General features: G+C 43.2%; 1 protein-coding gene across 1 annotated transcript; it reads left to right on the plus strand.

The window, feature by feature from the left end:
• The first annotated feature begins 424 nt into the window (after positions 1-424).
• LOC105920997 (semaphorin-4B) lies at positions 425-11,717 on the plus strand. The gene is made up of 14 exons (XM_012856675.3): positions 425-594; positions 2,456-2,616; positions 2,690-2,752; positions 4,113-4,211; positions 4,340-4,430; positions 5,294-5,416; positions 5,949-6,076; positions 6,150-6,331; positions 6,427-6,562; positions 7,307-7,484; positions 7,684-7,799; positions 7,877-8,043; positions 10,282-10,352; positions 10,435-11,717. The coding sequence occupies exons 1-14, from the start codon at positions 483-485 to the stop codon at positions 11,208-11,210; spliced, it is 2,403 nt and encodes an 800-aa protein (XP_012712129.2). The 5' UTR covers positions 425-482; the 3' UTR covers positions 11,211-11,717.
• Positions 11,718-12,980: the final 1,263 nt, after the last annotated feature.

Consider the following 12,980-nt stretch of genomic DNA (forward strand, 5'->3'; position numbering starts at 1 on the left):
GCTGTCCAGCTGAGGCTGCTTCTTGAAGCTCCTCCAGATTCCTGTATGTTTTCAGGAAGTTCTGCTGTGAAGTAGCAGAAACATGCAGGTCCTTCCAGTGTGTCTCTGCTGAAGTAGCTTCTTCAGGTCTGTTTTAGCTGCAGCCGCTGGTTCATCCTTAAAGGGAAACGTTGCATCAGTTCTGAGTGAAACTGCGAAAACTGTAACTTCCTGTGGGACGTTTCGTCATCTGGATCCTGGACAGCAGAGGCTGAAATGTGAAACCATCGTTCTTCTCCAACCAGCTGCATGTTTAAAGACACTGAACATTATCTGCCGCGTTTCATCACATCCTGAAGTGCTCCTTCCTCCTCCTCCTTCCTCCTCCTCCTCCTCCTCCTCCTCCTCCTCCTCCTGCTGACGTACTGAGGGGAGGAGGCCGTCTTGTTCGGCGCCGTCACACTTACTGTTGCTGCTCTCTGCTGCAGACCCAACTCGGAGAAATGACAGATGCTTTATTCTCCAGCATGAGCTCTTCGCTCATCCTCCTCTTCCTCGGCCTCCTCCTGGGCTCCACAGACTCGCTGCCTCCTCCTCGGATCTCCTTCCCCCTCAGTGAGTCCTGCGCTGTGTTTCTGAGTGATTATTGTTCGGTTCTGATCCACAGTCGGCTGTATCTGTCACTGTCAGACGAGAAGATGAATCTAAGCTCTGGTTCTGGTTCTGGTTCTGTTTTGTCATTTAGAAGCTCTTAGAAGTTTGTTTCGTGACCTTTTCCTGATGATTAACTGAGATCAGAGAAGGTTCCCCCGGTTTCTCTCGTTGCATCAGAGGATGCAGTAACTTGCTGTAAGCCTGCAGCGCGTTTGGACCAAAAGTTCTGAAGAGGTTCTGTCCACCGTCAGAAATGAGAGGCAGATTATTTCCTGGGGAAAGAGAAGCTTGTTTTCTCTGCGTTGCAGCAGGATTCTGGTGCTACACCCAGTTTCACGGTCCAGTTCTGCCGTCATTACACTTGGGAATGCAGACATTCTTAGGATGTTGTAACGGAGAATAAAGAAGAGATTCCATGTGACGTTATAATCATGTTTAAACCTTTATTTATGCAGACAGTCTCAGATTATTAAATCATTTTAGGCATCGCTTCATTTTACCTGTTTCATCTTTTAGCAAAGAAAATTTATCTCATTCTCTGTTTGATGGATCTTTAAGCTGGTTTTCAACCTAAACTCTGCTGAAGCCGTTGCAGTCGGCCACGTTTCTGTGCAAGTCTTTAATATGATCAAAGTTTTTTATGTAGATTATATTTGTTTCTTATTTCTAATAAAACCAGCGTGCTGCTGCCTTCTGGACCAGACCTCAGTGGTAAAAGCTGCTTAGGTAACGGCTGAATGTGTAAAAGTCTGCCTGTGCCACAGAGAAGACGTTATCGTGGGTCTTCAGATGAAGGAGATTATTTTAGGTCTGTCTGATAAAACGAACGCATCTCTGCAGCTGGAGACCACATCCTCTCCCAGCTGAAGCTCGGCGGCACCGCGGCCTCAGAAACAGGAAGCTGCCTCTGAACCAGTCAGCTGATGAAGAAACACAGTGGTTCTGGTTCCTCTGGTCCAGTTTAGACTCAGTCGGTCCGACAGCTTCAGGCTGAAGGAGACCAGCGATGCTGTCTGTGGGGTCTCAAGTCCGACCTTCATCGCCTGTATTCAGCTCAGATTAACCTCCAGCTGCTGGTTAAAGAGCCTTTACATGCGTGGGAGGGTTCTGCTGGTTATTCTGGGTTTGGGTCACAGCCGACAATAAAAGCTTCCACTGAAACCCCCGAGACTCACGAGACCAGGCAGAATAAGAGGCTCATTGATGGTTGAAGGCTTCTAAACTGAGACTATGTGGTTTCCTTCTTCTCACCATTTCCTCCACCATTATTTTATTTGCTTTAGATTTCTTTAGAAATGATTTGACCTTCCAGGTTCCTGCAGGCTTCGCTCGTCCTCCATGACTCTCTGACTGCTTTATTCAGCTGAAAGTTGGTCGTTTTACTCTCACACCATCAGCCAGAACTCACAAACCTTCTCCTCACATGTTGGATTTAGCTTAAACTTTTTCCCAATCTACTTGTTTCCTGAACAAAAACAAAAAAATGAACATAGTTGAGCTGCAGCCCGCACCATGATGCTGCCACCGCCATCCACCATAGTGGAGGTGAGGTCCAACGGACGAGAAGCCCCGTTGAACTTTGTTTTTTTTAGTTGACTCTGATGGTTTCCTTCCTTCTGCTGTCCTGAAGCTGTGAGTTTCTCTCAAAGCGTCTTTTATTAAACGTCTGCCAGAAGCTCTGCTGGGCTTCCTGATGCAGCTCCAGCCTTTAGAAGACCGTACAGACTGGGATCTGGAAGCGTTTTGAGGAACTCCTGGATCATGGGCGCTTCCATCAGATGGTCCTCTAAGATGACTGCTGGTGTTTTCTGTTTCTCCTCAGACTCAACAGACAGACCTTTATTTCACTTCAGCCTCCCAGACGTCAGCAACACGACCACGCTGTTGCTCAGCGAAGACAGCTCCACCCTTTACGTTGGAGCTCGAGATGCTGTCCTCTCATTGGACGTCAGCCGGAGTGATGTCATCAGTCTGAAGAAGAAGGTGAGCTCTCGACTCATCCAGCTGACGGTGTCCGACTCTTCCTGCTGCTAAACTCAGGTGTTCTTGTGTCCAGGTGAGGTGGAGCCCGTCTGTGGAGGACACCATCAGCTGTGCTAGCAAAGGGAAGAATCCACTGGTAATTATGGATCCTTCTGATAAACCAGGCTTCCCAAAACCCACTCTGGTGGGAGTGAAAACAAGACCAACATGATCACCACCAACCTCCTGCTGCAGCATTTGTGATTATTTGAGCTTTGAAATAATTATTTCAAACATCTTGATGATAAAAAAAAATGTTTAACTATAAAACAGAAAAATGCACAAACTGTGCTAGTTTGTGCATGAGTGTATGAACCAGTAACTGCAGCTGGTTGAATGAGAATCTTAATGTTAAAGCACTATAAGTGGTCAGCACGCCCAGAGAACTTCAGTATTTTTTTTACCTTTTTACATCTAAATTGTGAAGAAATCTGTCTGGTGTATTGATTGACTTTCAGTATAACTAATATTTTCTTCTTAGCTGTGAAGCTCATTGGAATTTGTTACTTGAATGATGCATATATATAATATTAGCTCTCTGAAATCGCTACATGTTTAGATAAGTTTCTGCTTCTAACTATAGGTAAAATATTAAAAAGGAACCAGCGGTCATTCAGGGTTTTCACATTTAAAATCTTATTTTACTGTGAGTATAGCTGAGTATCATCTGCATAGTAATTGAGATCCTTAAAGGTAAAATGCAGTAGGCCAAACACAGAACCTTGTGGAACTCCCTAACTAAAGCCAGGGTTCAGTATATGAGTAAAGTGTATTTTTAAAGCCCCTGTTACTGAGAAAAATCTAAAAATGTTGGTTTTCTAGCTACGTGACAGAAAGCGACTGTTTTTTATCAGGAATCAATGGTTTGTGGTCGTTCAGGGTGACACACGCACGAACCACCAATTCACTTTCCTAACAGACGACTCACAACCAGAGACGTTCTAGACGTTTATGAGGAAATTTTGCTGTTTGACTGCTGTTGTGCTCTCATTTGTTCCTAAAGTCCTTCAACTATATTCTTCAACTATAACTATATTCTCTCCTTCTATTGAGATTGATGAACAGAAGTTACCTTAGTCCTCAATAAGCTCTGACAAAGTCGCTGTGAGTTTCAGTTCCTCACCTCAACATAGAAAAGAATGACTCAGAAAACCCGACTGATAACCAACCGATGAGCTAGAGTTTCCCTCAGACCTTCAGCTAAAACCTTTTAGTACCGAACGACTGGAAATCTCCAAAGTTCTGCAACGCCCTCTAAGAAATAACTAGAAGCTTTAACCCAGACGCCTGTAAAGGGACTTTTCTTTTCATGCACCCACATCGTCTACTTCGTCACGTCTGTGAACAGCAGAAAATTCACCTGGAAGCTTTATTGGGAGAATTTAGTTGATCAGCTTTCCTTCAGCTTTTAACAGGACAGAGTAACATCAGTGATGATGTTTCCTTTCTGCCTGCAGGTCGACTGTCCAAACTTTGTCCATGATGTTCAAGCGTTAAACTCCACCCACCTGTATGTCTGCGGCAGCTACGGCTACAACCCCCATCAGGCCTTCATTGTGAGTCCTTCACCCGTCCGTCCACCGTCTGAACCCGCTTACCTGTGTCCAGCGCTCTCTGGGCGGGAGGCAGCGTTCTTTAAAACGCAGAACCGTTCTTTGTGACTCAACTGTTTTATCTCCTTCAGGACATGGAACGGCTGACTGTGGTCCGTCAGGACGGAGCTAAAGGCCGCTGTCCGTACAGCCCCTTGGAACGGAGCTCTGCAGTCATCATCGGTCAGTTTGAGTCATTTAAAAGATCTGCAGACTGAGGCAGCTTCACCTCCATGTTTAAAGCTTCACATGAATTGGACCAAGATGCTCAGCTGATGTCCTCATGGGGACGGGAGGGGCAGGCAGTCTTGGAACCGTGTCGATGTGTCTCCCCCAATAAATCAGATTGGAATAATCAACTAAATCACCCTTTATGTTGGGGAAAAAGAGGATGCCTTTTTATAAAAATGTAGACTTTGGCTTAATAACTTGATCAGATGTTAATAATTAACCATTGTCGACTTGCTTTTTGTTCCAGTGGTGAACTCTAATAAGTAACATCACTATTAGTATGATTAGTAAATACATTTTGCTGTGCTATTCTGGTTATGTTAGTCATCAGTTAATCAGGATGCTGTTTCCAGCGCTGATCAGCTTCAACGTCGCCTTTAGCTGTAATTTTATCAGCCTCCTTCTGTCCTTCCTGCTGGTTCCCAGTCCCTCCATGAGGATGTTTTGGACAGAAGTGGCTCCTTTGCTGCTCTTCTCGTCTCACAGCCACCTGCTGCCAAACTGAGCAAGCTCTGCACCGGTGGCACCTCAATCCAATAAAGGCCCTCCTTAGCAGTAGACAGTCCTGTCCTTGCTGGACCTTCCTGGATGTCAGCTGTAAATGTCTGAGGAAGTTATTCCAGAAGAAGGACGCTAACACAGAGGGTTGATGTTGCCAGGGGTCTGCATCTCTCTGCACATCAGAGATGATTTGCTTTCAAAACGACAGAAAACTAAATATTTCCTTACTGATGAGAAGCTGGCAGCAGTCTGTGTGCTGAGGGTTTGATGTTTCCAAGCTCAGCACAATCTCTTGTTTTTCTCCTCACATGTAGACGAGGAGCTCTTCACAGCCACAACCACTGACTTCATGGGGCGCAAACCACAAATTTCTCGATTCCTCAGCAAAGATGGCCGCCCAGACGTCAGCCTGGACTCCTCCGTCACTTTGCTTGATGGTGAGTGAAAGGAGTCTGTGAAGTGAACGTTTAGAGGCCTCTGTTGTTCCTGAAAGAAGCAGCATGCAAATTTAAAATTCATCGAATGAAAAGGGAAGAAAACCTAAAGGAGGCAGATCATCCCAGAAATGCTTCACATCGTTTCCCTTCAAACAGATTTCTTTATTATGGATCAAATTGCAAATCTTTTTAAACCTAAAGCTTCAATCATACCCCGATCATAGATTTGTGTTGATTTAATTAATTTCGGTAAAACCACACAGCAGCGGCAGCAGACCATAGTTCCTGTTTCTTGGCCTGAATGATTCAGTTCCTCTTTGTGTCATAAACGACTCTTACAAATATGCTGTTATCATTTTGAAACCTGCCGGTGATGTTGAGAAATGAGTCAACAGGAACGATACGAGAAATGGCACCAGGACCGGATAAATCTGAAGGTTCACATGTAACTGAACTTTCCATCTGCTCTCAGATCTCTTTTCTCTGACCTCTGACCTGAGTTTCCTCACCAGTCCGACTCTCTGCCTTTCAGAGCCAACGTTCGTGAGCTCCTCGCTGGACCCCGCAGGGCAGAAACTCTACTTCTTCTTTACCGAAGTCGGGAAGGAGTTCAGCTTCGTGAACGATCTTAGAATTCCCCGAGTGGCTCAAGTCTGCAAGGTGCCAGACAGTCAGAGCAGTGATGCGTGGCCCAAAGGCTGGGGCAGGAATCTAACCCTCTGCTGCTTCACAGAATGACGTTGGAGGACAGAGGACTCTGCAGAAGAAGTGGACATCCTTTGCCAAATCTTCTCTGCTGTGTCAGCCTCCCAATCAACCTCCATTCACCATCCTGGAGGATGTGTTCACCCTGCAGCCACCAGAGGGCGCTGACAGCTCGGAAACACTGTTTTATGGAGTCTTCACCTCCCAATGGTAAGAGCCCACTTCATTCCTGACATGAGCAGCAGATTCACCGACCCAGCAGCACCGGCTCCTGCAGAACAAATGAGACTAAAACTGTGTTTCAGGTCCAGACGGCCAGAGTCTGCCGTGTGCTCATTTAGGCTGCAGGACATCAAAGATGCATTTACTGGAAGCTTCATGACCCTGGAGAAGGAAACCAATGTTCTGAAATCCATACCGGGACGTAATTACCTGGGAAAGGTGAGAACATCACCTTCACTTTCCTTCTGTTCCTTCTGCACACTTTGACCAGTCAAAGCCCCCGTTCCTGTAACTCTGGATAAATCTAGGGTTTCTTTCCTTTCGTTTTGCTAGAATGTTCCATCTATATGTCAAATAAACCATAGAGCTGCATAAATGCTGCATAAAATGACAGAAAAAATAGCTTTGGCTTGGAGAAATGTCAGTAGACCTAGTATCACGCAATGGTTAAAACAGATGCTGTCTAACTTCCCATTAGAAAGAATATATTAGGAAATCCAAACGGTAACTTTTTGAGAGGATTTGGGGACCTTTTATCAATTTTGTTAAGAACTTAGACCTGACTGCAGATTTGATTGAGTCTTGATCTATTGGAACCTGCAGTTCACCATGTTGTATAGATAGGTATATCCATATGCGACCAATTTGCAATTTTCTTGAATAAGCTGTGTGTGTTAAAAAAATTCTTTTTTTTTCCTTTTTCTCTATGTTGAGTAAAATATCTGTCATGCAACAATTACAAAGTGAACTTGTTTTTATAACTACATGTTTGTATTTTTGAAATGAAAAATCTCAATAAAACATATATCGGTAAATAAAAGACAGAAAAACGTTCAGTGGTGTCCCTCAGGGTAGGATATTCGGCCCACTTTAAATCTCCCTAGCTCTTTGCGTTCCTTGTCACACAAAGTTAAACTTCTTCTTCTTTAACCACATAATTGTCCCTCGTTGTTCTCCTGGCAGTGTGGGCTCGCAAAGTCTTCAGATTCTCAACTTTCAGAGGTGAAAAGGAGTTACCTGACGAGCAAAAGAGTAAAACAACACGACTGCATTTCTTCAGAGCAGAAATACAGTCGTGTTGCTGTAATGAGGACACAAGCAGCCAGTGGCAAACAGTACAACATCTTGTTTCTTCTGAAAGGTGAGAACTCAAAATAACACTGATAATGGGGAAAAGGTTAGTTTCATTTCATTTGCAGAAGTCAGCGGAGAAAAGAGGAAAGACTTTACGCTTAATGCTGTTTTTTTCTGGGGCGAACTGAGATTAAATGTCCAAAAGACGTCGATAAGTAGATTTTACTCTCAATGTGAAACTTGATCGTAATTTCTCTCACATCCAGATTCTGGGTTCCTCCACAAAGTGGTGTCTTTGGATCAGGGTCCTCGGGTCATTGAGGAGATCCAAGTCTTCAGAGAACCTCAGTTGGTCAAAAGCCTGGTCCTGTCTCCTTCCAAGGTAAACCTCACTCCACCGCCTCTCCATGAACGACTCTGCTGAGTTCTGTCGCTCACCGCGTGGTTCTGGTTCTGAAGGGGGTTCTGTACGTGGGAACATCTGAAGGTGTGACGGCGGTACCGGTGGCCCGCTGCTCGGTCTACAGAAGCTGCAGGCAGTGCATCCTGGCCAGGGATCCTCTCTGTGGCTGGAGTCGGACCAGGAGAACCTGCACCGGTCTGGATGGCAGCGACGGCGACGACATGTGAGCGAAATTCATTCTGCAGAGAGTCAGAGATCTAAGAACTCTGTATCTACCACTAAGCTGAAGAAAACTCTGATTCTCTGACTCTTCATTGTGGCGGACGTTCCTGTAACTGTAAATTTATTTTGGGTCTGTTTGAACTCTCGTCTTGTGTTGAAATCAAAGTTAAACATCCATTTATTCTTTTTAATTTATGAACGATTTCTTCACCAGTCTGGTGTCTGTCTGCGACCTTCAGGAGCCGAGCCTCACCTGCCCTCCGCTGCTCTTTGGGGCCAAGTGTAGCTAGCTTTCTACCTTGTTCAATTCAATTCAATTTAATTTATATAGCTCCAATTAACATCACGTCATCTCAAGGTTCTTTCCAAAGTCAGACTCCATCAGATCCTCCAGGTTGGTGAGAAAGTTTCCTCTCTAAGGAAACCCAGCAGGTTGCATCAAGTCTCTCCAAGCAGCATTCACTCCTCCTGAAAGAGCGTAGAGCCACAGTGGACAGTCGTCTGCATTGTTGATGGCTTTGCAGCAATCCCTCATACTGAGCATGCATGAAGCGACAGTGGAGAGGAACACTCCCCTTTAACAGGGAGGAGAACCTCCAGCAGAACCAGAACCAGGCTCAGTGTGAACGCTCATCTGCCTCCACCCACTGGGGCTTAGAGAAGACAGAGCAGAGACACAGAAAGCTCAGAAGCTCACATTGACCCAGGAGTACTTTCTATGTTAGAGAAGACAGAGCAGAGACACAGAAAGCACAGAAGCTCACATTGACCCAGGAGTACTTTCTATGTTAGAGAAGACAGAGCAGAGACACAGAAAGCTCAGAAGCTCACATTGACCCAGGAGTACTTTCTATGGTAGATGGTAATAGAGGATGATCTGCCTCCCCTGATGATGTCACAGATAACAGAACACCAGACCAGGTGTACCTTCTATGAAGAGAAAAATGACAGAGAACTAAAAGTTAAAAGCTGAAATAACAACAAACAATGCAGATTGGAGAGCAGTAGGAGAACTCAGCAGAGAGAGAGAAATAGACCCTGATGTCCTCCAGCAGCCTAAGCCTATAGCAGCATAACTATAGAGGTAGCTCAGGGTAACATGAGCCACTCTGACTAGAAGCTTTGTCACAAAGGAAAGTTTTAAGATTAGTCTTAAAAGTAGACGGGGTGTCTGCCTCACGGACCAATCTCCAATCTCTGTTCTGTCACCATCGCACTTCAAAGTGACAGATTTGCAAACACACAAATAGTCCAAACAGCTGAAGGTGATGCAAACGCATCAGGGCTGCCTGTCTACCTTTTATACTGCATGCAGTCTTTGGTTTAATGAAGTCAGTCATGCAATCAGGACACAGTCTCCAGATATGTGTGCAGCTGAACTGGTCAGGATTCTCCATAGTCTGCCTGGAAGGCCAAGGCAGAACACTCACTGTGTACTTTTAGTTTTTCAACATTTACTGCAACCAGCTCAGCATTTATCGCCACAGCAGCCGTTCTAGGGTTCATACCAATTCTGCAAAAACACCTTAAAGAAACTTTAAGCTGGTATGGAATAAAAACTAGAAACAAAATAGAAATAGAAATAATTTTTATCGTCCTACATTGGGGAAAATTCAGGTGTACCAGAAGCAAAGTGCAACGCAAACTGAAGCATGCAGGTAAAAATGACTTTAAAAAATGGAGAAGACTCTAAAGTAAGGGCAAACTGACAAATAATACTTTATGTTTATTAGTTTATAGAAATAGTTTACTAAAAAAAGAGATGTGTGCAACTGAGTAAGTTTATTTAAAAATGTGTCAAATGTTTAATTGTATTTAGAAACACAAAATCATCAACAGACTATTTACAATAAATGAAAGCAGTGTGAAAACAGCAGGGATGTGAAGATGTGGTGAACTTTCCTCTTTATTTAGTTTTATAGACTATATTTAATGGTAAAGTGTTAGTGGCTGCTAGATTATATAGATAGTAAAACAGATGCAAGACAGAAAAGCTCTGTTCTCTCTCTTTGCAGCAGTAAGGCCTGAAATCAGCAGAAAATAAATGTTCCATAATAGTAGCTGATTATTAAAGGTTTATTTCCTTTAGGAGCTTTTATTGAGCAGTGATGGTATAAAGTCCAGCAGCGGCTGGGAGGAAGGATCTGTGATGAAGCTGCTTAGTGCAGCGACGATGCAGCGTTCTGTCTACGCCGTCGAGGTTTTCACCGCTCTGGTTTCTCTTTCTTAATCTCCTCAGAGTCCAAAACGTGGAGGGCAGCGGTTCTGAGGACGAATGTCTGCAGTCCACCCAGATCCTGGAGGACCAAGGTAACCTTCTCAGCCTCATATGTTCACCAGAAGGTCTTTAGGCCACGTTTACCAACAGCTCCTCCATCGCTCTGTCCTGCAGACGTCTTTGTTCAGCTGAATGAAGCCGTGAAGCTTCCGTGTCAGAACCCGTCCGGCCTGGCCCGGCTCAGCTGGAGGTCCACTCAGGAACCGGTCCTGTCAGAGCGGCTCTTCATCCAGGCGGCTGACGGCAGCCTCAGCTTCCTCGCCTCCGGCGGCACCTTCGGCACGTACCGCTGCGAGGCGGAGGAGGACGGCGGCAGGGAAGTGGTGGCGAGCTACAGCGTCCGACAGGCCGCCGGTCCGCGGCATCAGTCGGAGCTCCAGAAAAATTCTGTGTCACTGAAACCAGAGGAACATTCTGAGAACGTCGAAGAACCGGCTGTGGTCCAAGTTTCAGAAAGACCCAAAGATGAAACGCTGATGACCAATGAAGACGATCCCCGACCAACGACGACCTTCAAGGCAGATCCAGAACGGCTTGTGACCTCAGCTGAAGCTGCTACGTCTTCTAGAACCATGGACTCCTTCCATGACGGTTCTGGTTCTGGTGCCCTCGCCCCGACCTCCAGGAAGGACAGCCGGTCCATGATGAGGCCCGCAGAAGAAGCTGCTCCACAGAGGAGCTACCACAGCGAGCTGGTGGTGGTCTCCCTCCTGCTGGCCGTCTGCGTCCTGGTCCTGGCCGTCGGCTCGGTCCACATCTGGAAACAGAGGAGAGCCGGCTCCAGAACCGGCAGTCCGTCGGTTCTGGAGGACGAAAGCAAAGCCAGCACGCATCTTTATGACGTGAGCGCTGTGGAGGAAGCAGGTCCGGATCAAACCATCCTGCCGTGACGGCGCCGGAGTCCAGGACGCTCTGAATTAGCCTCATCCAAGCAGAACCTTCTGCTCTGGGTCCAGAACTTCTCACTCCGTCCTTCACGAAGGATTCCTCAGCAGTTTGGACCGGTTCTTATCCACCTTCAGGTCCGGTAGGTCCTGCTGGGATTCACCAAGACCCAGAGAAATGATTCAAGTTTAAATCGTCCAGAAATCCTTCAACTTTTAGCTCCTTTTATTTCAATTATTCAACTTTAAAGCAATGCAGCCGTTTAAAATGAACAAAAATAAAGTGAAGATTAATTAACACTTTATTTAATAATCAGGGAAATCATTTTAGTGGAATGAAGACGTTTGTCTCAGTCCTCCTCAGGAAGCCCAATGAGCTCCAGCGGGCCCAAAGTTCTGGTGCCAGAAACTGATACGGATCTTCAAGTCCTCTTCAAACATTTCCTGTAAAATCTGCAGAAAAAATCCTCAGGTTTGGTTTAAACTTTTAAAATAACTTGCATATTTTCAGAGCTTTTTTATTCCTTATTATATTATTATTATTATTATTATTATTATTATTATTATTATTATTATTATTATTATTGATTATTTTATATTAGTATTATATTATTATTACTATTATTATATTATATTATTGTTATTGTATTATTATTATTATTATTATAAATATTATTACTTTTATTATATTATTATTACTTTTATGATATTATTATTACTATTATTATATTACTATTATTATATTATATTAATTGTTATTGTATTATTATTATTATTATTATTATTAATTATTATTATTATTATTATTATTATTATTATTATTATTATTAATATTAAAAGCTTGTTTTGCATCAGTTATATTACTTCCCTGTGGATACATTATTGCTCTGTTTGCAACTAAAATCTAAAACAGCAAAAACATAAAATAAAACTGATTCCAGGAAAAAATAAGAATCTGAAATATTTAAATAATCCATTTTCTATTAGGGAAGCAAGCCTTTCAGGCCCGAAACTGATAATTAATGTGTTTAATGTATTTTAAATCGGATTTAAAATCCATAAAAACTCAATTTAACATTTCAGGTTTATTGATAAGGTATAATTTTAGCCTTTTTCTTGAACAATAAAATATATTATTCTTGAACTTATTTTTTGCTGCTTTTACTGGTAATGTAAATAATCTTCCATAAAAATGTTTCTGCAGATTTCCAGTCGTTCTGTCCCACCGCAGCACTTTGATGATTTTCTGTTCATTACCTATAGGCAATGATTCAGTTTTTCAGCCTTATTAGTGATATAGAATATTGTTTTTTTATTTTTATATTTCAAGCTGTGAACATGTTACACCGATATGTTTGTGTTTATTTTAAAATATATTTTTTTAAATAACTTTGCAAAGTCTTGACATGTTTTCTGCACAGCGTGTTTCTCAGGGATGAATTATCACAAGTTATTTATTTTCTTACTGTTAATTTAGATTCATACATCATATAGCATCACAATATATCATTGCATATTTTATTGTGATTGTGAGATGCATGTTTTCAGCATCCTACTCTTTATATTTTTGATTTTGCATGAAGTTAAAAACAGAAACCTGAACATGAATATAATAAACAGTAATTTATCATGGCGTCATCATAATAGTAATTATATCTAAAAATAATTCACTATTGTGTAAAAGTGCAATATTTCTTTCTAGTCATCTCAGAAAGTGAAACTCATTTATTATATGGAATCACCACACAGAGTGATTTATTCCAAGTCTTGTTTTCT

Source organism: Fundulus heteroclitus, chromosome 3 (assembly GCF_011125445.2).
Source record: "Fundulus heteroclitus isolate FHET01 chromosome 3, MU-UCD_Fhet_4.1, whole genome shotgun sequence".
NCBI lineage: Eukaryota > Metazoa > Chordata > Actinopteri > Cyprinodontiformes > Fundulidae > Fundulus > Fundulus heteroclitus.